Source organism: Artibeus jamaicensis, unplaced genomic scaffold, assembly GCF_021234435.1.
Source record: "Artibeus jamaicensis isolate MK-2021 breed Jamaican fruit bat unplaced genomic scaffold, CSHL_Jam_final scaffold_847, whole genome shotgun sequence".
Taxonomy (NCBI): domain Eukaryota; kingdom Metazoa; phylum Chordata; class Mammalia; order Chiroptera; family Phyllostomidae; genus Artibeus; species Artibeus jamaicensis.
This window is the reverse complement of record NW_026522057.1, coordinates 24,626,256-24,653,060: the sequence shown is the minus strand read 5'-3', so window position 1 is coordinate 24,653,060 and position 26,805 is coordinate 24,626,256. Positions and strand designations below refer to the sequence as shown.

At 45.2% G+C, this 26,805-nt stretch overlaps 1 protein-coding gene across 11 annotated transcripts in view; it reads left to right on the top strand.

The window, feature by feature from the left end:
- VPS13D (vacuolar protein sorting 13 homolog D) overlaps window positions 1–26,805 on the top strand; it is a 231,178-nt gene that overhangs the window by 29,725 nt on the left and 174,648 nt on the right. For all 11 annotated transcript variants that reach the window (XM_053660580.1, XM_053660579.1, XM_053660578.1 and 8 more), the window contains 8 exons: window positions 1,416–3,626; window positions 4,736–4,887; window positions 7,396–8,427; window positions 10,954–11,044; window positions 12,721–12,847; window positions 14,145–14,325; window positions 19,976–20,158; window positions 25,065–25,287. In XM_053660580.1, the coding sequence (XP_053516555.1) occupies window positions 1,416–3,626; window positions 4,736–4,887; window positions 7,396–8,427; window positions 10,954–11,044; window positions 12,721–12,847; window positions 14,145–14,325; window positions 19,976–20,158; window positions 25,065–25,287 (4,200 nt within the window). The remainder of the gene's footprint in view (window positions 1–1,415; window positions 3,627–4,735; window positions 4,888–7,395; window positions 8,428–10,953; window positions 11,045–12,720; window positions 12,848–14,144; window positions 14,326–19,975; window positions 20,159–25,064; window positions 25,288–26,805) is intronic.

The following is a 26,805-nucleotide window of genomic DNA, read 5'->3' as shown; positions in this document are numbered from 1 at the left end:
TGTGAGAATGGCGTCATACGATAGGTGTGGGTATGGCTGTTTTCACACAGCATGTTTCTCGTGTCATAGCACGGGCCAGTACTTCGTTCCTGCTTCTGCTGGAAGAGCATTTCTCATGTGATACATGACATTTTACTAGTCCGTTCTCAGCTGCTGGCCGTTTTTTCTACTGTGAACATTCGTGTGTAGACTTTCATGTAAACAGACATTTTCAGTCTCTTGGGTGTACTTCAGTGTGGGATTGCTGGGGCACGTGATAACTTCGAACTGCTAGGTGGTTTCCCAAAGTAGCGCCACATCGTACTATCCTACCAGCAGTGTGTGGGGGCTTCGGTTTTTCTGCATCCTTGCCAGCACTTGTTATGACCTGTCTTTGGGATTGCAGCGATTTTTCTGGGTGTAAAGTAGTATCTCATTGTGGCTTTTTTTAAATTTCCTGTGGTAACATTTTGTATTTTAATAAACATTGTTTCTCAGTACTAAATTTCAGGAATAGAGATTTAATCTTAAATAGGGACATTAGGGACGTATATAAAAAGACTCCTGGAAGGTAATTCTATTATGAGTGTGTTGTAAAATCCCCAGTAGAGCCAGTGTTTGCCTTGGGATGGGAGGGAAGACAGAGGGGATTCACCGCATTAGAGACTGAGGAAGCTTGCCAAGGAATTTCAACCTTATCTGTACTGAGCAGACCCCAGGGAGAGCACAGGGCAGGGGCGTGAGCAGGAGTGGGAAAGCTGGGCGCTCAGGGAATGCGAGAAGGGAGAGAGAGCTACGGAACAGGACCACACAATCACAGAAAGCACCTGCTCGAATTGCTAAGACGTCTGCACGGACCAGGGACCAGGTGACCCCGCCCAGGGCTGTGTGTCTGTAGTTGTCTTGGCTGCACTCGGCGGTAGGGAGGCAGGCCTCCGAGTGCGGGCTCTGGAGAACACGGCGTGTTGAGAAAGCGCTGCTCGCCTGGCCCCAGCCCAGGCACTGGGGAGGCCGTGTTGAGTAAGACAGAGAAGACCTCTGTTCTTCTGGCACATCCTAGCAGGGGGCAGAGGGACACACAGGCAGACCAGGAGAGAGGAAACTGCTGCTTTTGGGAAGCGATGCCGGCGGGCGGCGGGGCGCTGGCAGCGGGGGTGCGGTTCCGGCAGCGGGTGGTGGGCTGTGCACGTGGACGTGCGTCCCTGCGTCAGCAGGTTTCTGTCCTTTCTCACGTGCTTTTCCTTCATGTTTTGCTTTCCAAATTAATGGGTGGGTTCGCTGAAAAAAATGGTGAATACAGGATATCGGTTTAGAGTTTTCATCCGTTTATTTTTTAAAAATTGGGATTGATTGATTCTCTGCTTTGCTCGATTATTGCATTGAAGGCAAGAAGATGAGGGCAGACATAGACTGAATTCTCTTTTTCTTACCTGCAGATGAACCCAGCAAAAGTGGGGATGGGTCAGCATCTGAAGAGAATCAGTTCAGTGATGAGGAGTACAAGACCCCTCTTGCCACACCTCCGAATACCCCACCTCCCGAGACAAGTGGCGGTAACGGGGAGAAAACACCTCCATTTAATGCGGTTGAGTTCAGTGAAGAGCAGCTGCAAGCGCATTTACTGAGCACGAAGATGTATGAGAGGTACTCCCTGTCGTTCATGGACCTGCAGATCATGGTGGGACGCGTGAAGGACAACTGGAAGCACATCCAGGATATTGACGTGGGGCCTACCCACGTGGTTGAGAAATTCAATGTCCATCTGCAGTTAGAACGCCGACTGATTTACACGTCAGATCCCAAGTACCCCGGAGCCGTGCTCTCGGGCAACTTGCCAGACTTGAAAATCCACATTAATGAGGATAAAATATATGCCCTCAAGAACTGCTTTGCACTCCTTACCACTCCAGACATGAAGACATCTGACCCTCCAATTAAAGAGAAGATTTTCCCCCAAGAGGACCAGCGGGGAAGTTTGCAAGACTCAGTCATGAACCTGACCCAGAGCATCGTGATGCTGGAGCAGCACACCCGGGAGGTTCTGGTGGAGTCCCAGCTCCTCCTGGCCGAGTTCAAAGTGAACTGCATGCAGCTCGGTGTGGAGAGCAATGGCCAGTACATTTCTGTGCTCAAGGTGTTTGGTACCAACGCTCACTTCGTGAAGAGGCCTTATGATGCCGAGGTCTCCCTGACCGTTCATGGTTTGCTCTTGGTGGATACCATGCAGACTTATGGTGCAGATTTTGACCTTCTGATGGCTTCACATAAGAACTTGAGCTTTGATATCCCCACGGGAAGCCTCCGGGATAGCAGGGCCCAGTCTCCTGTCTCTGGATCCAACGCGGCCCCCTTCACTGCTGCGGCCACACCGAGCAGCCAGCCAGCTCCCAGTGCCTCACTTGACAGAATTCTCACCAAAGAGCAGGAGTCCCTCATTAAACTGGAATATCAGTTTGTGAGTTCAGAGTGCCCATCAATGAATCTGGATAGCTCTCTTCAGGTGGTTTCATTGCAGGTGAATAATTTGGATATTATCCTAAACCCAGAGACGATGGTGGAGCTGATTGGTTTCCTTCAAAAATCCTTTCCCAAGGAAAAAGATGATTTGAGCCCCCAACCTTTAATGACTGATTTTGAAAGAAGCTTTAGGGAACAAGGAACTTACCAAGCTACGTATGAACAAAACACTGAGGTTGCTGTGGAGATCCACCGTCTTAACCTGCTGCTCCTTCGGACAGTGGGGATGGCCAATGGAGAGAAATATGGCAGAAAAATCGCAACTGCGAGTATAGGAGGCACCAAAGTCAACGTCTCGATGGGGAGCACCTTTGACGTGAACGGCTCCCTTGGCTGCTTGCAGCTTATGGATCTGACGCAAGATAATGTGAAGAACCAATATGTTGTCAGCATCGGGAATTCCACCGGCTATGACAATATCATCAGCGATATTGGCTACTTCGAATCTGTCTTTGTCAGGATGGAGGATGCGGCCCTCAGTGAAGCTTTGAGTTTCACATTTGTTGAGAAATTGAAACAGGAATGTTTTCTCAACCTCAGGATGGCCTCCCTGCATTACAACCACTCTGCAAAGTTTCTGAAGGAGTTGACCTTGTCCATGGATGAACTGGAGGAAAATTTCCGGAGCATGCTGAAGAGCGCGGCCACCAGAGTCACCACGGTGCTGGCCACCAAGACAGCCGAGTATAGTGAGCTGGTGTCGCTCTTTGAAACGCCACGGAAGACCCGGGAGTCCTTTAGCTTGGAGGACGGTGACATATACGGGCTCGGCCTCGCTGCCTCACGCTCCGACACTGTGAAGCTGATCTTGAACATAAACATTGAATCGCCCGTGGTTTCTATCCCTCGGAAGCCCGGGAGTCCGGAGTTGTTGGTCGGGCACTTGGGGCAGATATTCATCCGGAATTTCGTGGCAGGAGACGATGAATCCAGAAGTGACCGTCTGCAGGTGGAAATCAAAGACATTAAATTATACTCTTTGGATTGCACCCAGTTGGCGGGCAGAGAGAGTGCTGGGTCGGACGCCAGCCGGGTGTCGTGCCCGCCTTCCGGGTCTGCCAGTGCCAGTAGCCAGGAGGAAGCTCACTTCACCCGACATGACTTCTTTGAGTCTTTGCACAGAGGCCAAGGTGAGGAGCGTAGATCACATCTCGTTTTGTCTAAAGATGCCGAACCCAGCTCACGTACGCTTTGCTTAAAACAACAACAACTTCTTTTTCTTTGAGAAATATCCCCAGTGAATATTTAAATAATCATACTGGAATTTTACTAGAGTGCTTCATATTAGGTGGATATGTTTTCATCTTTTCCCATCCAATGCCATATTTAGTGAAATAAGAAATTTTTTGAGTGGCCCCCTTTGAAATTGAGTGAGTGCTCATTTACAGGGATGTTTCAGGAAGCGGATTCTGTTGAAATATTATTTAATTTGGTCAAGTACATCTGATTTTTCAAATTTCTAAGCTGTAGACCTTTCCTAGTTAAATACAGTCATCCCAGACAGCTAGAGGGCTTGGCACAATTAGAATGAAATTTAGGCTGTGGATGTTAGGCTTCTCCTTTTAGTGCTCTGCTGTCTTTTGTACTGGGTCGGGTCGGTTCAGGGTTCTAGGAACGAAATGCCTGCGTTTGTGTTCTCAGTCTCTTTGGCTACAACCAGACAGTTTAATCTATTACTCTCAGCGTCCTCAGGAACCAGGTAAGCCCTGGAGCAGTGGCGAAGGCACCAGTGCCTTGGAGGACTGCTTCTCAGATGTTAATTCACAAATTATTTGCATACTTACCCAAAGGTTGCTTTCTCTGCTTGGGTAAAAGCTGTTCACTTAGGACTGTTCACTTATTGTCCTTAATTCTGACTTGGGCCCACGCAGAGGAATCAGTCTGTATCTGGAAGCTGGGTAAGGATGAGCAGTTTGGCTCAGAAAATGTCACCTTGGGAGGCTGAGAGAAGCTTAATTAACAGACTCTGGTCTGGGTTAATGTTCACCACATCACACTTTGAAGCCACCAAATGGCACATGTCATGAAAATATTGTTTCCTTTTGTGTGTAAATATATCTCGTGCCTCTGTGCGCTGTGAATTTTGGTGTTGGGATAGTCATCCAAGTTTGTACTGGAGCCTGGGCCCTGGCCCAAGGGTTACTGGTGTGCAACCCCGGTTTATACGTGCTGGTCTGCATCAGCAGTCAGGCGGTCACCAGTAGTGTTGGCAGACGGTCACGCCCTCTCTCTTCCACAGCCTTCCACATCCTGAACAACACCACCATTCAGTTTGCACTGGAGAAGATCCCGATAGAGAGAGAGTCTGAGCTGCCCTTCTCCCTCAGCCCGGACGGCCTGGGCACGTCCAGCATCATGAAGGTCGAAGGGAAGTTTGTCAACCCAGTCCAGGTGAACGCCTTGTTGATTCGCACACCAGGGCAGTTGAAGTCACGTGTTCATTTTACATTTTTAGTGTGTACATTTACCTAGGTTTTGTTATATGTTATATGTTTATACATAAACTTCTGCAAGGAAAACCTGTAAAGTTAAGGAGATATCTGTCATTAATGCATGTTAGTGTTGATCTCTTGCTCCAGTCAACGTGGAGTCCTTTGGTTGTGTCCCTTTGTCACTTGTTAGCTGTCTTCTGGGGGAGGGGGATGAGTTACATAGAGGAAGTGGGCAGATCCTTAATTCCTTTGCCATTCAGAAACGAGGGGAATCATTGCTGAAAAATTCAGTGTCTCTTTCCCAGGAGGATACAGTTCTTGCCCGACTGGGACGTGCTTGGCCCAGCCTGTAAAATAATCTGATTATCGGAGCTGCTGACAGGTCCTTTCAAGGGGGAATTAGAATTAGTCTTACCCTCTTTGAAATGAAATGGGCCTGGGCAGGGATTCCCTGTGTGTGTGTGTGTGTACATTTGTCCTTCTTTTTCCTTTAAAAGTGTCATTTTTCGTGCTTTTACACGGATGAGAGAAAAGAGTCTAACATTATAAAACAGCAAGGACAGACAGCATCTCAGGCCCGTGGGTCCTGGGCTCAGGCAGTAACTGGTCACCAGTCTGTGTCAGGGGTGCTGTTAACTGGACGTGCACCTCTCGATGTCACTGGTTCCGGGTGTGGGTCTCTGGGCGACAGAACGTTCCCCAAAGCTTCCCTGTGAGTGTTCACCTTAAGTCCAGCACATAGTGTGGCCTCTGTCGGACCATAGTGACTTGTCCCTGTAGTTACCGTTCATTTACCGTAGTTTTAGATGGCATTCCTTATTAGAATTATTTTAAGTTATTAAAAATAGTTTTTAATTAATTTAGGGTATTTTATTATGAAAAACTTAAATGCACACAAAAGTAGCTAATGGACCGTATGCACCCATCACTCAGGTTTTTTTCCCCACCCGATTTTAAGGCAAATCCCAGACCGCATGCCATTTTTATCTCTGTTATTTGGCATGTACCTGTACAGACGACATACATTTCCTGACTGACTGCAGCTTGTACAATAAGTGAGCATTCCTTGGTGTCATTACATTTTCATCTATTTTCAGGTAGACTTATTTGAGGCTCTGACAAGGCCCACATGTGGCGTTTCTAGGCTCCACACATCTGTGGGCCTCTGTTAATTTACTTTCCCTCTCATTTTTTCCCCAAGCCATTGTTTTGTTGTGAAAGCCAGGTCAGCTGCCCTGTAGAATGTCCTGCATTCTGGATTGGCTGTTTGTTTTTGGTGCCACCTAATTTGTTCCCCCACATCCCCTGTGAGCTGTAACTTAACCCCATAGATTTAACTGGAATCAGGTTCATTCTTTGCTTTGTTTGGCAAAGGCCGTGCCGTGTGCGTCCTACTGCACTGTGTCAGGAGGCACGTCGTGTCTGCTGGTCTTGGGGTCGCCGCAACTGGCGACTGTGCTCAGGTGGCAGGAACCTGACCCCCACTGCGAAATTCTCCGTCAGTCATTCCCGTATGGGCTCATTCCCCCCGTGAGCTGTGGTGGTATAGGTTATTTAATTGGGGGTCACAAAATGATTGCTTTCTAATTCTGTGGTTGCTGTATCTGTGTGGAATTCCTCTGGTGAAAAAAATTGTTCTTAAGTTAATAAAAACCTTGCTGAAAATATCTTTAATGAGAAATTGTGACTGAAAACAAAGTAAGGGAGAAAGAGACATAGGTGACAATAGATCATCCCCATCATCATGACAAAGTGCACCTGTTTGTTTGGCCGTGGTGGACGTAGGTGGTCACACTGCTTGGTGATGATGAGTGAGCTTTAGAGCCACAGGTCTTGTTTCCCGGTCCTGTTACGTGACCACATGGAACTTCCAGCAGTGTTCCCTCCAGTGTCCGCAGCTGTGTTTGCGGGGTTTGAAAGAGTGATTGAGTCAGAGGGGGTTATGAGCGGCGAGGGGGAGGGGGAGAGTGGGGGAAAGGGTACAGGGAATAAAAAGCACAAATGGTAGGAACAAAGTAGACAGGGGAGGGTAAGAACGGTACAGGAAATGGAGAAGCCAAGAACATATATACAACCCATGGACATGAACTAAGGGAGGGAATGCAGGTGAGAAGGGGTACAGGGCAGAGGGGACTAAAGGGGGAAAAGTGGGACAACTGTAATAGCATAATCAATAAAATATTTTTTAAAAAAGGAAGGAGTGATGCAGGCCTACAACCAGTAACACTTGTCGAACATTTATGGTGTATGGACTATCCGTGAGGTACTGGCAGAGGGCCCTTGAATAGACATGGGTCCGAGAGAGGGGTAAAGATAGAAAAGGAACAACCAGATCGTCCTTGCAATCAACTAATTTGTACCCTCCTGGGGAGACCCATACAAATCACCTTTGGAAATCCGTGGGCAGTGCCGCTGAGTGCAATTAGTAACAGCAGCAGGGTAACTGAGTTTTTCTCTTTGCGCACAGGTGGTGCTGGCAAAGCACGTGTATGAGCAGGTTCTGCAGACGCTGGACAACCTCGTGTACAGCGAAGACCTGAGCCGGGTTCCCGTCAGCGCCGCCTCCTCACCCTGCCCCAGTTCTCCCCTGCCTCCCCCCGGCGCCTGCGGCGAGCCTTCCGCGGACAGGAAGGAGAATGGGTTGTTCAGCCACTCCAGCCTTTCCAACTCTTCCCAAAAGTCCTTGTCCGTGAAGGAAGCCAAGTCCTTCACCCAGATTCAAGCCAACTTCTGTATAGCAGAGCTCCAAGTTCAGCTAAGTGGAGATCTGACTTTGGGGGCCCAGGGGCTCGTGAGCTTGAAGTTTCAGGATTTTGAGGTGGAATTCAATAAAGACCACCCTCAGACCTTGTCCATTCAGATTGCCCTGCGCTCTCTGCTGATGGAAGACTTGTTGGAGAAAAACCCAGATTCCAAATATAAGAACCTGATGGTGTCTCGGGGAGCCCCTAAGCCATTAAGTTTAGCACAAAAAGAGTATCTTTCTCAGTCTTGCCCTTCGATATCCAATGTGGAGTACCCTGATATGCCTCGGTCTCTCCCTTCCCACATGGAGGAGGCTCCCAATGTCTTCCAGCTGTATCAGAGACCTGCCTCGGCGTCCCGGAAGAAGCAGAAGGAGGTCCCAGACCAGGACTACCCCTTGACCCCGCCTCCGTCTCCAACAGTAGATGAGCCCGTGATCCTTGCCGGGAGGAGTAAATTTGATGATTCCCTGGTCCACATCAATGTATTCTTGGTGGATAAGAAACATCCGGAGTTCTCGTCCCTTTACAGCCGGGTTAACAGGAGCATCGATGTTGATTTCAACTGCCTGGATGTGCTCATCACGCTGCAGACCTGGGTCGTGATACTAGATTTCTTTGGAATCGGTTCCACTGCGGACAACCATGCAATGAAGGTCCTGCCTGAGGACGTGCTGCAGAACGTGAAGTCGGAACCCAGTGCCCTGCTGGCGTCTGAACTGCAGGATCCGGTTAACACCAAGCTGGACCTCAAGGTATCGGTTCCCTTTCACCCCTTGAAGTTCTGAGCGTGAAATGTAGTTTATTTTAATGCCGTCATTATACATTTACTGTGGAAAATAGACCTGATTGGCAGGGGAGCTGTCTAGTCTTCTGGATGTCTGTTACAAAAGGGCGGACAATGTTTTAGAAAAGGATTCAGTGTGGATCCCATCTGGAGGCGGGGACAGTAAGTGGTTTAAGTAGCTCTTTATGTTTGGGCGTTGTATAGTTCAGGGCAGTTACTTAGTTTCTCCGAGCCTCAGTTTCCTCATCTTCCGTCATGCCCTTAAGATAACTAAATGTGGTCATGTGTGTAAGCACCTGGTGCAGTGTCTAGTGTCTTTACAATGTGGCTTTGTCATCATGTCCCCTTACTCAGAATGTTGGCTTTGGTGAGGGACACAATACGGCGGCTAAGAACGAAGTCTCAAAAGTCAGACTGCCTGGCTTTAAATCCCACCACTTCTGTTGTAACCACACAGCCGTGTGGCTGTGGCACATTTTTTAACCTGCTTCTTAATTTTCTCATCTATAAACTGGGGCGGGAAATGGTGCCCGCACCACTGGGTTGTTGGAAGAGTTGGATGAGATAATACCGGTGAGGCCCTTTGCACAGTGCGTGGCTCGAAGTAGCATTCCATGAACAATAGCTATTACTATTTTGATTACTACACAAACTGCCACGCTTATAACTTGTCCATGGTACTCATATTGTAAGTGTTGAAAAACACGTAAAAAAGACAGCATTTGAATCTGAGGTTGTTCTGCTCAGTGTGACAGAACAGTAAGATACGTAAGCAGTTCAATGTAGATGACCATTTGGGAGCGCCTCATTGTAACTAGTGCCGGTCCAGCGCCCTGGGCCCCCCACCAGCGTGTCTGGGGGATGACGTTCTTCCTCAACATGCTGCCGTAGCACGGGTGGGCTCGCGCCTGCTGCTGGGGAGAAGTCAGGAGGGGAGTCATGTGCTTTCCAGTCGCAGTTCGTTTTATCTCCTTAGCTGGCAGTAGGCTTCGTTCCTCCAGAGAGCCAAGAGCTCTTGGAGAGGTGGGTGCGAACCAGCTTTTCCTCTCACATTCAGCGTCTGACCGAGTGTCTTGGCAGTACTCCAGGGCCTCCGGTACCGTGGTTAGCAGGACAGACGGAAACCGGAGAGGCCTCACTCGCTCTTCTGGATTTCCTGTGTTCGCAGCTGTGACCATGTTCTGTTCTGCCTGCAATACCTGTCACGGGAACCGGAGGTGTCGCATGTGAAGTTTCCAGGGGCTTTGCACGGATAGGTAGAGCTGGCTTTCCAGAACAAGGCTAGGAGACTGTCTGTCAAGAGCGCACTGTTCTAGAGTTAGAATTTTTGAAAACATTTTTATTGTGAAGGTTTTCAGGCATATCCCAGAGAGAACGGTATGAGGAGCCCCCATGGGCCCGGCCCTGTGGAGCCGTCACGCTCACCTCCATCCTTTCTTCTCTTTGCTGAAGTGTGTAAAGCAGAGTTCAGGTAGCATTTCATCTCTACAGACTTCAGTATTCATTCTGGAAAAACAAAGGCTTTAAAAAATATAACCACAATTCATCATCCCCTCTAACTGAATCAACAAGAATTGCGTCGTGCTATGTAACACCTGCTAGTCTATACTTAGATTTCCCCGATTGTTTCAGAAATGCCCATTACGGGTGGGTTGCAGGGGAATGAATGGTTTAAGGAGCTTCGTGTCTTTCCTTTGATCTCTGCAGTTTGGTGGAATACTTTGGTTTTCTGAGCTTTACGTTCCTCGTCTACAAAGTGAGGGTCGTTCAGTAGCGATGTCTGAATGTTCTGAATAGAGATCCAAAGACAAGTTGAATCAATAAATACTCATCCAAAGACATTAAACAGGATTCTGAATCATATTTATCATTTTGTTTTGACACATTTTTTTTTCAAATACAAGTCAAAATTTATTTAGAAAGTCACAGAGATAGAAAAAGGGAGCCAGCTGGGCTGCGTGGGTTCAGGAGACAAGTTGCAGAGGCAAAAGAAGGGCCCGTGGAGCTTCGGGGAGACAGAGAGTAAAGGTACTCACCTTGAGGGAAGAAGGGGGGAACAGGGGCAGAGTGCTAGAGAGAGAAAGAGATGGGCAGAGCTCGAGCCCTGTTTGGATGCGTGTCTTAGTGTGAGGCTTTACCTAATGAATCTGAGTGATGAGAACAGTGCAGTGTTGAAGACAAATGCAAAAATGAGAAAAGTTGTTTTATAGTGGGAAACATTTCTCTATCAGAGCATAGACAAGGCAGCCGCGGAGAAGGCACTGCAGGTCCGGGGTTTTCGGCTGCCCAGTTGAGTTCCTGTCCCGTCAGCTGTCTCCTTAGAACAGGGTCTGCCTCGCCACAGCCAGCTGGAATGCAGTTGCATTGACAAAGGCTTTACCGTCAGCGTTCCCGAGCCTTCTGCTTCCTCCTAGATTTGCTTCTGTTGTTTGCCTGAGGGGTGGGGACCCCTCCCCCAGTAACAAGTGCCTTCCCTTGTCTTCTGTGTGCCTAGGTTCATTCGCTCTCTCTCGTGCTGAATAAGACCACCAGTGAGCTTGCTAAAGCGAATGTGTCCAAATTAGTGGCACACCTGGAGATGATTGGTAAGTGGGGAAAATTGAACTTGCGAAATCTGGTAGGAATTTGCACATCTTGCTCACAAACCTAAATGTCCTCGGGTGCTGAGGGAGGTGTGGGATGAGTGGCTCCATTGTGGCCGTGGTTTGTGATGGCCATTCTCAAATGCTGGTTTATGCATCAGAATTGCCTGGTCAGCTTGTTAAAAATGCAGGTTTCTGGCACATCCCACCCCATCCCGCCCTCATCCCAAGACTTTGATTCAGTAGGTTGGGATGGGGCCCTGGCACCTGTGTTTTTAACAGACTTCTTCTGGTGACTGTATATATGTAATATATATATAATATATAAGTATATATATGTAATGTTACATATTATATATGTTTTTTATATAGTGTATATATAAATACGTAGTATGTGTGTATATGTGTGTGTATGTATGTATGTGTGTATATATATATGCCTAAATTAGGGCATTTTTGAGAGTGAGGGGGGTTATTAATAATTACACTTGGAAAATGACAATTACATGCTAATCACACCTGGTGTATATATAACAAGGCTGTCTCCGGGAAACCGGGGCATGTGTTCACTCCACTGCAGTACAGAGGGGGAGCCCCCAACAGGGGGTTTTAGGCAGGAGGACATCGTGCAGGCCTGGCCTTCTTTCTCATGGGACCCCGAAGGTTGGACTTCTCAGTAGAACGACCGTGATCAGCTGCGTCAAGTTCTGATCAGTAGGGATTTAGAAAGTGAATGAAACACTGTTCTGTTCATAATGAATAGGTAACGAAACATGGACAATTACAAAGCTCAAGTGTCGACCCTGCAGTTAAAAATAAGCATGTCTTTTGGGAAAGGAATGAGCTGAAATTGAGGTTTTTCTGCTCGGTGTAAATTAATCTCTAAAGGCTTCGTAGGAAAGATAGGTCTTTCCTTTTGGAGGAGCTGGGTGTTTTGTGAGAGGACATTGAGAATCAAAACTCAGTACGTATGTCTTCAGTGCATTGGGAGCTGAACTGGTCATTGTTTTATGGTGCTAATTGCGATCATAAAATTTGTTTTACAGAAGCAACGGTTTAGCATATTTCTTTTTACTACCCACCCCCTGTTAAGAATGATTTATTACAGGTGCACATCTCAGGTGTGCGTGTCCACATTCCTTCTTTGTCCTGCCCGCTTTCCCTGGGGCTTCATCCTGTGGTACCAGGGTAGTTTCAGATCTGTCTTTAGTATCTGTCTCATTAATGGTATTTCTATTAAATCTCACCAAAACCCACTAAGGTTGCTTGAATACCTGACACAGCTCAGAGTCTTTTGTCTGTAGTACAATTACTAGAGCTCATGGTATCTCCCTAATTTTAATTAGGGGTCTAATCTCAGCATGGATAGTGTTTCTATGGTTGTGTTTTTTTTCTTTAAATTGTTTATACGTTTAGTTTGATTTCTTTCCTGTTGCAAATGTTAGAGTGTGACGTTGTTGTGTTATTTCAGCCATTGTGGATTTCTGCACTGAGACTACTCAAAAAAATTGCACCGCACGTTTTTCCTGGGTGTGTTGGAACAGGGAAACTTGCTTTTGACGTGTAGTTTGATTCGACAGCGAAGAGTCTGAGGCGTGCGTAGATCTGTTTCGGTATCAGACATTGTTAAGGTGCGTGACAAAAAGGATACTAATGTGCCCTGATTTTCACCTCCCTAGAGGGTGACCTGGCCCTGCAGGGAAGCCTCGGGAGCCTGTCTCTCAGCGACCTCACGGCCCACGGGGAGCTCTACAGGGAGCGGTTCACCACCAGCGGGGAGGAGGCGCTCATCTTCCAGGCTTTCAAGTAAGAACATAGGCCGTTCCTCGCTGGACATTTTGTCGTGATTGCCTGCTGTGTCAGAGTTTTGTTGACTAAACAATGAAGAAAAGTTTCAAAAAATTGTACCTTCTCACATAAAATTGATATGGTGAGGAGTCCTGATTTGTACTAAGATGGAACTGTGTTGAAGTGGGCTGCTCGGGTTCCACAAACAGATGGAGTGTGATTGAAATCATCCTGATTACTAAAACTCCCAGGCTCTGCTGGTCTCCCGCTAACTTACATGACCTTGGGTGGCTCACTTCACCTCCCTGCATCCGTGTTTTAACTTAAATGTTGGGGGGGGCTAAGGTAGATCAGTTTCCACCATGCTGTAAACATTCTGAAATGATTTCCAGCCAGGCTTTTATTTCCCCTTGCATAAACAAAATCTGTAGTGAATCTTTACAATTTTAAGATTTAGAAGGCATCTTTCAATCTACATAGCTATTAAAGACTGGTTTTCTTGGAAAGGAGAAAGGTTAAAATGCTGGCTTTTCAACCTTTTGGGGAGCTGTTAGAAAATATAATATTCATGTCATCGTGTACCTGAGGATTTAGACTGATTTGTTTCTGTAGGGACCTACCCTGGTGGTGTGGTCCTATGAGAAATGAGTTAATTAATATAAAACTTTTAATTCTCTGATACAAAATAGGTGCTTAGCAAATGTGAATTCCCTTCCCCAGTGACTATGTCCTATAAAATAATTATTATGACACTGCACTCTGTTAAATTAAAAATCATTTGTAAAGTTTTCTAATTTATCTTGGAACGTCGATGCTAAGCCTCTTGGGCTTACATGTCACTAAGGTTAAAAGAATCCTTCCTTCTGCCACCGGAAGACAGTTTTCCCCAGAAACGTTGGTTTGGTTGCCCGGTTTTCTCCATTGCTTCATGGTCTTATTTTTGTTATCTTTCAAGTCCATGTTGTCACTGGATAGAATGGAGTGAGCAGAAAGAGTCACTTTTCCTTGCAGGCCCAGGTGAGCAGCCTGAGCCACAGGTGGCTTCTGAGTGCCTTCTGGAATCCAGAGTGAGTTTAGTGCCCGGAGCTGCCCCCAGAGTACCCGAGGCTGTTCGTCACACCAGACTATTATTCTCACACCCTTAGCACATGTCAAAGCTCAGAAAGGGTGTAGTTATTGGCATTTGCTTTGTAAAACTTGATGGATTGTGGATTTCCATTTTAACAGTTCACACATCTCCCTAGGGAACCCCTAAATCGACCCAAGTCGTCTTCAAGTGCTTACTGGTGTCTGAGTCACACTTCTCCACCTGTAGGTACGGCCGGCCCGACCCCCTGCTGCGCAGGGAGCACGACGTCCGCGTGAGTCTGCAGATGGCCTCCGTGCAATATGTGCACACGCAGCGCTTCCAGGCCGAGGTGGTGGCCTTCATCCAGCACTTCACGCAGCTGCAGGACGTCCTGGGGCGCCAGCGGGCCGCGGTCGAGGGGCAGACGGTAGGTGCTCTCGTCTGTCCAAGTGGTCGTCTCAGTTTGACCGATCGGTGGGATGTGTAAGCCTCTAGAGATAAATCTGGGAAATTTCACTAAAAACAGTAAAGGTAATTAGGTAATTTTCTGCTTACTAATGCCCTCCGTGTAGCTGGTTACCCGTAGAAATCTTGCTGTAACCTGAGAGTTTGTATTTTTTTTCATTATATCATGTTCTTACTACCTTTAAAGTTCAGCTTGAACTTTCTAAAAATGATAAATGAAATTATGGCTAACACGTGAGACTTTGGCCCTCCTAGGGCTTTAGTGGGGATTTTCTGTTGGAAAATGGTCCCAAAGAACATACATACAGAGGGGTTTTTCAGATAGAATTAGAAGTTCCCGAACTTCCTCTCTCACTGCTCCCTTAACGCCTCAGCACATCCTAGGCCAGAAGAAAAGTCCGGCGGCTTTCCACTTGGAAGGAATTAAGGCTAAACACTTAATGAGTACTTAACAACTGGGTGGTTGTCTGGAAAGTAATAATACAGAAGTGAAAGGTAACATTTTTGTCTCACTCTCAAGTGACTGCAGTACGTAGGCTGTGTGTGCTCCCGGGCACCGCACAGCTTCGCGGATGCGGCTTCAGGTCAGACGTCACAGCCCCGTTTGCTGCTCCACACCCACGTCCTCACGGTTCTTCCTTTTTGTCGAAGCAACTGCTTCAGCACCAGCTTCACAAAGACGAGGTGTCACCGAAAGGAATGTCACATGGTTTAACGTGGAGTGGGGACTATGTCAAGCTGGCTACACTGTGTCCAGCAGACGACGCGTTTACCTAAAATCTAGCCCATCTGGGCTGCGTGCCTCTGGGTGCACGGTGGCGGCCCGCGGGGTCCTGGCACACAGTCTGGGGACCAGTGGTTCTCTGCAAAACTTCGTTTTTACTTATTTTTAAACTATTAGTTAAAAGAAGATAACTTAAGGAAGAGACATTGTCTTTATAGTGGGAACGTTAAAACTTTTTTAGTTTAAATTAAAATTTCTTGATTATGTTACATATTGATTTGGTACAGAATCAAAGTAAAAAAGAACATTTGGAGAAAAGTCTCCTCAGTTACTTTCCCGCAACCACCCATCTTCTCTCCCACAAGCAGTGCTACTGGTTTCCCGCCTTCTAGACCATGTATTTAGAACGTGCACACACACACACACGAATCAAACCGTGCGGAATCTGAAAAAAGAATCCGTCTTGCTGATCTCGTACCACCATGGGTATGTTTTAAATTATTTTTGTTTTTCTCCTATACATATTTCCATTGTTAGAATCATGGAATATATAACCTTTTTACTCTCTTTAGAAACTCAAAAAATTTGGTATTTGACACATAGAAAAGAATATCTGTACAAATTACAAGGTGTGATAATAAAATGAACAGCCATGAACCCATCAAAATAAAAATGAAAACATTCCTGAGCCTGCTGCACCTGTTCTTCTCCTACCTCTTCCCCTGTCAACCCCCCAGATAATCACCGCCCTGATTTGAGGGTCTGCTAGTTCCTTTGAAATTTAAAAAAAAGATCCTATGCAGTATTTCTTATTTTTCTTGCTTTGATCTTTATAAAATGCTATTAAAATGTAGTCAGTGTTCTGTGACTTGCTTTTCTTGGTCGCTTAGCGTGTTAGGATTCTTTCAGGTTGTTACATGTAATTGCATTTCATTTATTTTCACTATTCGATTCCACTGTGTGCACCACACAGGAGTCACCCGTTTTTGCATAGGAGGGGTCCCCCTCTGCACGTGTGTGCCAGTTGTGCTGAGACACGTAGGAGTGGAATTTCTGGGCTGTAGCCGTTTGTGCTTCTCTGTATAAGGTAGAGCTGGGCTGTTTTCAGAAATGGCCGCCTTCATTAGACACTACCATCGGCAGTGTGCAGAATTCCTGTCCTTCTTCTTTGCCACCTTTTTATCTTGGACCCATTATTGAGTGTAAAATGGTATTGTATTTGTGGTCTGCATATGTTTTATAGAAAAACCTTTTAAATTGAGGAAAAGCAGATGGTTCGTGTAGTGAAGTATAGAAACTGTTAACTTCACACATACATTTTGGGAATCCAGCTTTTCACAACCCCTTTTCATAATCTTTTTCCATCTTGCTTTGCACTTTTCATAGCAATTCTATTTAATAACCATATAATCCTTCAGGTTAGTTCACTCAACCATTTCCTTATTTTTTTTAACATTTGAATTGCTTCCAGTTTTTCATTCTCATGAGTAATGCTTCCATGAATATCTTTGTTTCCATAGTTTATTTTTTGAATGATTTTGAATTATAGGATTTAGCCCTGTAAATGGTATCGAATAGTTAGGTGGTGTTCTTTGGTAGGACTGAGTCCTGTGAAGCCATGGACATAGTTGTAACAAGCAGCTCCACTTTGCTGACTATTGTCTGTTAGAATCCTGTGCATTTAAAACTGCTGTGTCTGTGTGCCATTTACACTGCAGCAGTGGTGGTAAGTGGTGTTGCGAGGAGCCATTCGGGGCAGGAAACGAGACGCTGGGGGTCACTACTGACAGGGTTTAACCTCCCGGGGAGAGCAGAAATTAAATAGGTTCGTTCTTTAAACTTTGCTTTATCAAATTGTATTGGACAGGCAGAAGGAAAAGGAATGTTTTTCTGTTTCGAGTAGTGTTAAATGTGTGGACTTTGAAGAAAAGCTGATTTTCTCAAGGATCTTTAATCTTGCTGTTTGAATGAGATTTACATAGAGAGCTAAAAAACCTACTTTTCTTTGCCGTTAAGATTAAGAGGCTACTGTGTTTGAAATGAAGTTCCTTTCTCCTAATTGTGCTGGTGATAAGTAGTATTATCTACCTTTGGCTTGTAGCTGGATTCATATTCCTACATTTTCTCATTTCAGTAAATAATGATCCAGTGGGACTATAGGTTTCTTTTTAATCTTAATGTTTGAAATTAGAAGAACATCATGTACCTAGTGTGATGGGACAAAATATAAACTGTTTCTTTATTTTTTTGCCCCAGAAGTGTGCTGTAGTTACCCAATGTCTTCTACTTTATTCAGTGTCTTTTATATTACACTTCCTTATTCACTGCGAACCGAAGCACAGACTTTGGTGGAACTAAGACGTTCCAGGCAAGAATCTGGAGACTGGGTGTTGCCCCTGTAAGCTGTGCGACTGGCAGCGGGTTATTTTTCTTGCCGTTCTCCTGTTGACTCGGTTGTAGAAGGAAAGTGGAGATAACAAAAATAAGTGTGCTGTCTGCATTCAGGTGGTAATTGTTTGCATTGGTGATGCTCTGGCGTTTTTACAGTGCTTTCACATGTACATCTCACTTGACCCTTACGACAGCCTTGTCTGTTCATTTCTGCAGTTACGTAGCGAATGCTCGTTGCAGAGTGAGGTGTCACGCATCGTGCTCGGGACAGGAGGGGGAACAAGAAGGGTGTGGTCGTCGCCCTCTTGGAGCTGATGTTTCAGTGGGGAGATGGAAACGTGAAAAAAGATCATCTGTTTTGAGATCTGATGAGGTCTTAGGGTTAGGCAGTGGCTCATTTAATTTCTAAAATAGTTTTCTTAACACTGTTGTTTGAAAAGCAGCTTTTTATTTTGACGAAATCCAATATTCTTTTATGGTTAAGTGCTGTTTGCGTTTTAGCAAAGAAATCTTTGCCTGCCACAAGGTGGCGAAAATTTTCCTGTTTTAGAAGTTTTGTGACTTTAGATCTCTTCCATTTTGAGTTGATTTTTGTATGTTTTGTGAAGTGAGGGCTGAACTTTTTTCCCATGTACATATCCAGACTGTTCTTTTCCAGTTGAATTATCTTGGCACTTCTGTTGGGAATCAGTTGGCCATGTGTGTGTGTTTCTTCATTCTCTGTTCTGTTGCCACTGGTGTTTAATTATATGCCAGTACTCCCTAGCCGTGATGACTGTTGCTTTGTGGTATGTCTTGAAATTTGGTAGTATAAGTTCTCCAGCCTTGTTCTTCGGTCTCAGAGGTGTTTTGACTACTTTAGGTCCTTTGTTTTTCTTTACAAATTTTAGAATCATCTTGTCTGTTTCTACAATAGTGTCACCTAGGATTTGATTGAGAATTGACATCTTAGCAATATTGAGCCTTTGGACCTTCGTACGGTATATCTCTCTATTAATTAGGTCTTCAGGTTCTCTCAGCAGTATTTTGTAGTTTTGGGTGTACTGGCCTTACTTACACATGTTTTGTGAAATTTATCCCTACATATTTCCAATTTTGGATGCTATTATAAATGACATGAAACTTAAAAATTTTTCCATGTCCAATTGTTTACTGAAAGTGTAAGAAGTGTGTAATTGACTCTTGTATATTGACATGTTGGCCTCGTATTCTGCAGTCTTGATGAAGGTCCTTATTCCAGTTCCTTTAGATCCTTCAGGGTTTTTACAAGATGAGTATGTGGTCTGGGAGTAAGAGCTTGTGTTGTGCGGACCAAACCTCCACCGTGGCGGTGACCGGAAGTGGTGAGTGAGAGCGGCTGTCGCTGCCTTGCTCTCATCTCAGGCCAGCTGTTTTCAGCCCTTTTCATCTCAGGGCGCACGTGAGCTAATTACAAAAGTTCTGTGGCATGCCAAAAAATATGTTCTTCGTTGACCTGGCAAAACAAGGTATAATCTTGATTGATTCACACAGGACGGCTATTGTCGTGTGGGCTGTTTTCATCTTTTTATTTGTCTTCTAAAGGAAAAGAGGTCCCTGCCACTGGCTAAATAGTCAGGTTTTGCACGTTTTGAAAATTCTTGCAGTAGCCCGTTGAAAATCGGTCTTAGGGAGAAAACATTGTCTTTCCCCATTGAATACAATATCAGCTGTGATAGTTCTTAAAGGAGTCTGTCTACTTCATATACAGAGTCAGTTTGTTGGCATGAAATTGTTTACAGGTTCCTTATCTTTTTACTATTTGTGACTTCAGGAGTATCATACCTCACTGCCTCCTGACAGTGGCGATTTTTATTTCCTGTCTCTTTTCTTCATTAGTATAGGTAGAAGTTTATCATTTTTCATCAGTCTTTTCAAATAACCAAGTTGTTGAAGCCTGTACTATGGTACGGTTAGAACCTAAAAAATGTATACTCTATGGTTGTTGGAATTGTGTTCTATAAATGTTTAATTGATTTTTTCCTATTACTTATCTGTTTTCTAAATAAGTAGTTTCCATTCTTTATTTTGTTTCCCCCTCTTAGATTTATTTTGCTTTTCTTGTTTTTAGCCTCTTAAGATAGAAACCTAGATCATTGATTTTAAATCTTTATTTTTTAATATTAAATAAGCATTTACTGCTAAACATTTTTCTGTACAGTTTTAAGTATATCACATGAATTTTAACATGCTATGTTCTCAGTAAGGTCAAAATATTTTCCCATTTTCCTTGTGATTTCTTCTTTGACATGCACTGTTTAGAAGTGTGTAGTCTAATTTTTAAGTACTTGGGGTTCTCTGTTATCTTTTTTGTTACTGACTTCTAATTTAACTCTGTAGTGGTCATGGAATATACTCTGTGAGGTTTTAGGTGTTTTAGATTTTTAAATTCATGGAAACTTTTGGAACCTCAGTTTATTTGATTGTGAAATTGGGGAATTAATTGAGCCTCTGAGTCAATTTTTTTTCCCTTTTGTAGGTGAGAGATCAAGCCCAGCGCTACTCACGGGTTCTCCTGGATATTGAGGCTGGTGCTCCTGTTCTCCTTATTCCAGAAAGTTCCAGATCAAATAAGCTGATTGTAGCAAATTTGGGGAAATTGAAAGTCAAGAACAAGTTTCTCTTTGCTGGTTTTCCTGGGACCTTTTCATTACAAGATAAGGTGAGCAATTAGTACCTGTTCCCTCGTCAATTTAATTAGCATCGAACAGATGATAGAGTTGAACAGTTGAAAAATTCATGTGTTGTCATGAGATGATGCCCAACTGCTGTTAGTGTATGTGGCTTGAAGAATGGTTTCTGACAGTTTACTGACATTTTAATTACCCCTTAAACAGAGACAGTGGAAATTATAACTACTTACCAACCGTACATAGTGACTGATTTTAGCAAACCAGCAGAACCAACCTTCCATCGGTATAATGCTTTCCTTACTGTTTGACCTCATTATAATAAAGTTTTTGTACTGTGTGCCTTTTTTCAGTGGGCCCGATTTGGCCCAGGGTTTATCTGAAGCCATTTTAAAATATCTTAACAATAAAGTTTTAGGTAAATATTACTCTGCAGTTTAAGACTACATTAGCCTTTATTTATTTCTTACAACAATGTTGGGAGGTAATTGGCATGAGGATCACTGCTGTTTTCATTTTACATTTGGGAAAATGGGGACTCACTGAGAATAAACGATAGAAGTGGGAGCACCTAGTAAGTCACAGACATGGATCCAATTAGCCCCCTCCCAGCCATGTTTACATTGAGGACACCTGAGTAATGTTGTTGGAACTAGAGGCTTCTTGTTCTCTGTGAGTATTTTGATGGAACCTTGCTGGTCTATCTGCTTATTCAATATAAACTCATTTTAGCTGGTCAGAAAAGCACTGACTGAAATTCCCAGGTGCTTATGCCCATTTTTAGTCTAACGCCTAGTAACATAGGGAGAGAGAGAGCCTTTGAAGGGAGATCTTATTTGATTGTAAGATCTTATGACTGACAGTAATAGCAGTAAAATGCTTATTTATACATTAGCCTAACCTCTTAACATAATTTGTTGGTTTTGTTCTCATTAGTAACCAAAGAGGTATCTATTGTTATTAATGCCATTTTCCAGGTAAAGAAATTGGACTTAAAAGGTTAAGCCATTTCTTTGAGTTAAACAGCTAGTAAGGAGGGCGTGTGGACCCTAGACTTGGGTGCATTCGGCCCCTTTTCTCCACTCACTTGCCGTGATTGGGTCCCCCTCCTGGTGTTCGGGTGAGGTCGACGTGGGGAGGTGAGCTGACTATGGCCGCTCCTGCTCCACGTCTCACTGGCCCTCCCTGAACAGTGAACAGCGATAGCTCTTTGAATTTTCCAGAGGGTGGGGCAGTGAGGTCATGAAACAACTTAGGTAGAAGAACTCCAAAGACTAGTACAGAAAAGCTGTAAGTTTGAGCAGCTCCTGTTTGCCTCCTCGGTGCAGAAAGGAAAGAAGGTGAAAGAGCATGAGGACTGCAGCAGGCTGGCCGTGCTTACGGGGACGTTGCCAGGGCTTGCGCCAGTGAGACAGGAACTAGAGGACAGTATTTGTTGGTAATACCTGGACTCAAACAGTGTTGAGGTTTTCAGACTGCCGTCTTTGTACTTTTCATTTCTTTTACTTCTGACTCACCCATCTAGCCACTGTTCCTACCCTAAACACCTAGAACCGAAAGCACCTGACTCAGTGGGTAGGCATGTGCAGAGTAAGGGGAAAAGCGAAGACGGGACAGTGACAGTCATAGGAACCACGTTCACGAGTTGTGACCTGGGGCTCAGGACCCAGAGTGGGGGTGTTGGGACAAAGGACGAGAGGTCACGTTGTTCCTGTGTCATCTTACTTAGAGCCACCAACTCCGATAAACCAGATTTAGTGGTCAGGGCCGAGGCGCAGTGTCGAGTGATGCAGGGGGGTGGTGGCACTGGTGTTCATGCTGGCTTCATGGACATACCGCAGGCAGGGCTGACCACGGAGGCCTTGTTCTTGCCTTGCTGCCAGGAGCCCTCCTGTCCTGCGGAATAACAGGCCCTACTGCCAGAGGCTGCTGTGACAGGGAGACACAGGCTTCCACTTATATGGACTTCTAAAATAAGATTAAAAAAATTTTAATTAATTAATTTATTTTTAGAAAGAGGAGAAGGCAGGGAGAGAGGGAGAGAAACACCAGTCAGTTGCCTCTCATACTTACCCTGACCAGGGACCGAACCTGCAACCCGGGCAGGTGCCCCGGCCAGGAATTGAGCCGGAGACCTTTTGCTTTGTGGAATGACACCCGACCAGCTGAGCCACATGGTCAGGGCTCCTGTGTGTTTTTCAAGACAGTAGAAGTGAAATCTGCCACCACTGGCCTTTTCGTGGTAGACCTGGCGGGGAACCAGTAACCTGAACCCTGATGGAGAAAACCGGTTCTCATGGTTGAAACGTAAGGATTCTGCTGTCTGCTGACTTAAAGAACATAAAAGAAGCAGTTACATGGGTAATTGCTTCTGAACTTTCTTGTCCACTTTTTCCTTAACACAAGGCGTTTGTAATGAACATGACTAGGTACTAGGTAAACGCATCAGAACTGGTGTTGGCCCCTGAACGCCGTCCCCATTGTTGCCTTGGCCCTGCGTCTGTGCTGCCAGCGGTGCCCAAGGGAGTCCTCCTTGGGAAGCATCTTTTGAGTGTATAGTAAGTTTTTCAGGACGTATTTGTTTTGTTGTAAATCTTTGTTTTGAGACCTGCCTTTTTTAGGAAAAGGTCAGTTAGAGCTGGAATGGGTGGTCAGGTTCAGTAAAACCGTTTCTATTTATCCACCTTCCTAAAAAGGCAAAGGACTGATTTTCTCCATCAGCTGGATCTATATATGGGCTTACGAGCTGACACTGAAGTTAGTCAAACAAACGATCGCCACAGTTTCCCAAGGACTTTTTGCAAATAGGTTTCTGTTTTGTTGAAGTAACCCAAATAACTGTGTATGGTTTGTAGCATTTTAATGAAAAAATTTCCCTGTATTTGTTTTTGAGGATTTGATTTTAAGTGGCAGTGCATACAAGGATTGCTTTTTCTTCAAGGTATAATATGTGTTTTTGCCTCCTGGTTATTCTGAAAAACCTTATGGGATTCAGCAGTCAATTCACACTCATATGTTTAAAAAAGAAAATTAAAAATAACTGATCTTTTAAAATGTCTCCTTACTTGGGAAGTCTGCTTATCTGTGTGTGTGTGTGTGTGTGTGTGTGTGTGTGTGTGCGTGAGAGAGAGAGAGAGAGAGAGAGAGAGTCACTTTCCTCTGTGTAGAGAAGTTCTTGTTAAGGCCCATGAAAATCAATCCCTTCCTTCCCTCTTTCCCTTTCTTTTTCTCCTCCCCCCTTTCCTTCCTTCCCCTTCCTTCCTTCCTTCCTTCCTTCCTTCCTTCCTTCCTCCCTCCCTCCCTCCCTCCCTCCCTCCCTCCCCCCCTTCCTCCAGGCAGTGCTTTCTTGGTGATCTAATTTATTTCCTCAAATGCCAGAAAAGCATCTTGTTTAGTGCCGGTGGTTGTTCTGTAGAATTCCATAAGGGCTGCTTGGAGTGCGCCGCCTGTCCTGCTGGTCTTTGCTATCAGACAAACGGTCCGTGGGGCTTGCCTGCCCACACGCCCAGTCAGGCTCCGTTGGTCCAGGCCTCTGCGCTCACGTTTGCCCTTGAATGCATTTGCATGTGGGAGGTTTGTCTAGTGTGCATTCCAGTGGTTACAGAACAGGAAATAATCCTGAAATCAAAGCTTGCAGAGGGGTATTTGCCTTTGAGCCTCATGACTCCTGTGTGTTTAGAATTGTTTTACATAAATCCATGTCTTAATGAGTGCAGGTTTGAATTTTTACATACACTTTTCCTTTCATTTTTCTCAATCATAGCTTGTGCTTAAACCATAATTTCTAAGTCAACCTTTCAAAAGCTTTGAGTTAATCACCTCAAGCCATTGATTTATTTAAACCAACTATAGAGAGGATGTAGAGATGAATCAAATGAAAGAGCAACAAATACTCTCTAGAGTTTAAATAAACTAAGCAAGAGGGATGGTTTTCAATGCTGAAATGCTTCAATAGTAGCATTTACCTAGTAATTTGCCCTGCAAAATTTTTTCGGAAAGTAGGAACTGGTTTCTTTCATCGTTACATGTAATTACTACCCAAGGTGCCCATGAAGGAGAGCACAGCTCTTGTCTTCTCAAATGCCCTGAGGGATAAGCGTCCAAGGCAGCGCCCGAGGGAGGCCGTCCTCCCGCCTCCAGGCAACTCTGGAGAACGGGCAGCCGAGGGGACTGATGGTGCAGGGGCCAGACGGGCGCCTGGCTCCGAGGTCTGGGCGGAGAAGTCACTCGTTGGGTCATGGTGGTGAGAAAGATTCACCCCTGTTAGCAATGAACTGAAGGCACTAAGTGTGCAAAGGTAGCGTGTAGTGTTTTCAGTAGAATTACAGAATTTATTTTACTCTGGATTAGCTCTTAATCTTTACGTCCTTGGACAGAAACCTCTTAGGTATGACCACCCACCTGTGTTTTCCATTTTGTTTTCATTGACACAGTTATTGGGAGAGATGAGAAACACACACCCATGAGGGGAGACTTCCAGAAAGCGCAAACACATTACCGTAGCTTCATTCCATGGGAACCATAATGGCCATTAGATACGGTTTTTTAGAGCAATAAGCTCCTCCCCTCCAGTAAAGCAACAATATATCGCATGGCCGAGAGATTTGCTTTTGCCCCATTTTACGTAGATTAAACCACTGGCAGTAATGTTTGCTCTTAAGAGCGTAACGTATGCTCTTAAGACATAAGATAATATCTTCCTGCAAAATTGCCACAGTTTTCAACAGGTATTGAATTATATGTAACGTCTCCGCAAATAATTACACGTGGCGTGAATGTCACGACCCTGCTACTGTTCTGTTTATGGCACCTGGTTGTTGTGGGAAGTGCCACGTGTTACGGAGTCTGTGAAGAACTCAGGGACTGGGATGGGACTCCCAGGGTCACAAAGATTCCACTCCCATTCCTGCCATCTAGTTGTACGTTGTTTCTCCCCAGGAACCCGTGCCTTCGGCTTCCCCAGGGGGTACCCCAAAGCACAGCGGGAGGAAAACGACAAGCACAGAGGACCCGAAGGGCCCCCACTCAGAAGGGCTCTTCATGATGCCACCTGTCGGGACGAGTCTGGGCAGCCTGAAGAGTGAGTGTGTGCCCAGTACCTCGACCAAGCGGCAAGGGCAGCAAGCCACGCCCTCCGCTGGCCAGGCGTCCAGTAGTCCAGGTAAAGGGACTGTGGGAAGGAGGGGAAATTCATGAGCCGGTTGTGGGAGCCTGCGGGGAGGGGACAGTGTGCCCCGTACAGGCGGATGCTGACAAAGTGGTGGCATGTCTTCAGCGATAATCGAGTTTTGGTATTGCTTTAGTGGGTTTAAGAAATTTTGGATGTGGATTTAGCATTGGGTGACTTCTAAAGTGGGTTAAATTAGCAAGACACCTTGTGAATAAAGACATTTAGATTGTCTAGTAGGATTTTTTTCTTGGAGTTGCCACCAGATGGTGATGTTATAACTAGAACGACTCCTGCATCCTTCAGTACATCCACTGCCCAGACACTGTCCTCACAAGTCACTATTTAATTCTAAAAACTAAAAAGGAACTCTAAAAAAGTATTAGTGTGAATTAGGTAACCACAGAAATACTCAAAGTAATAATTTTTTAAAAGACATGAACCATCTAGTTACTGGTGCCCCGCTCTAGAATTGAAGAATGGGTCATTCCAGGACTTCCGCCAAGACGGAGGTGTAGGTGGAAACATTTTGCTTCCTCACACAACCAGATCTAAAAACAACAAAGTTTTAACAACAATAAACAATCAAACCACAGAAATCGAACAATACGGAGTCTGAAGACAACGAACCACTCAGCTAAACCAGTGAGGGGCAAAGCCAGCAGCGGAGCGGGTCCGGCAAAAAAGACCCCCCCCCAACCCGGGTGGTGCGCAGGCAGCTGAGGGCGCGGATCCCAGGTGCAGGGTAGCTACGAGCAGACCCAGGGAAGGTGCAACACGGCTGGCTGTCTGCGGTCGCGCATTTGTGCGCAGATAAACCAGTGAAGAGACAGTATTGAGACAGACTGCGCAGGCCCCAGCTCAGGGCAGTGGGCTCGCACATTTGCGCTCAGATAAACAGGTGGGGGTGAGCAGTGAGGCGGACCGGGTGAGCAGAGAGGACCGCCATTGTCCCTCTTTGACCCCGTCCGTACATACAGCGTCATAAACCAGTGACCTGGGTGGCCTCGCCCCGATGAACATCTAAGGCGCCTCTCCTCATATGTAACAGGCACAAACAGATCAAAACATGGCTCAAGAACAACTCAGAGCTCCAGAGCCAATAAATCTAAGCAATGAAGAAATAGCCAAACTTTCAGATGCACAGTTCAAAACACTGGTGATCAGGATGCTCACAGAACTGGTTGATTTTAGTCACAAATTAGAGGAACATATGAAGTCTAAACTAATTGAAATGAAGGGAAATGCACAGGAAACCAATAGTAATGGAAAGGAAATTGGGACTCAAATCAAGGGAGCAGACCAGAAGGAAGGAAAAAATGACCAAACAGAATAATATGAAGAAACAAGAATTCAAAAAAATGAGGAGAGGCTAAGGAACCTCCAGGACATCTTTAAACACTCCAACATCTGAATAGGGGTACCAGAAGGGGAAAAGGAACAGTCACGAGTGTAAACCTTATTTGAACAAATAATAAAGGAGAATTTCTCCAATCTGGCAAAGGAAATAGA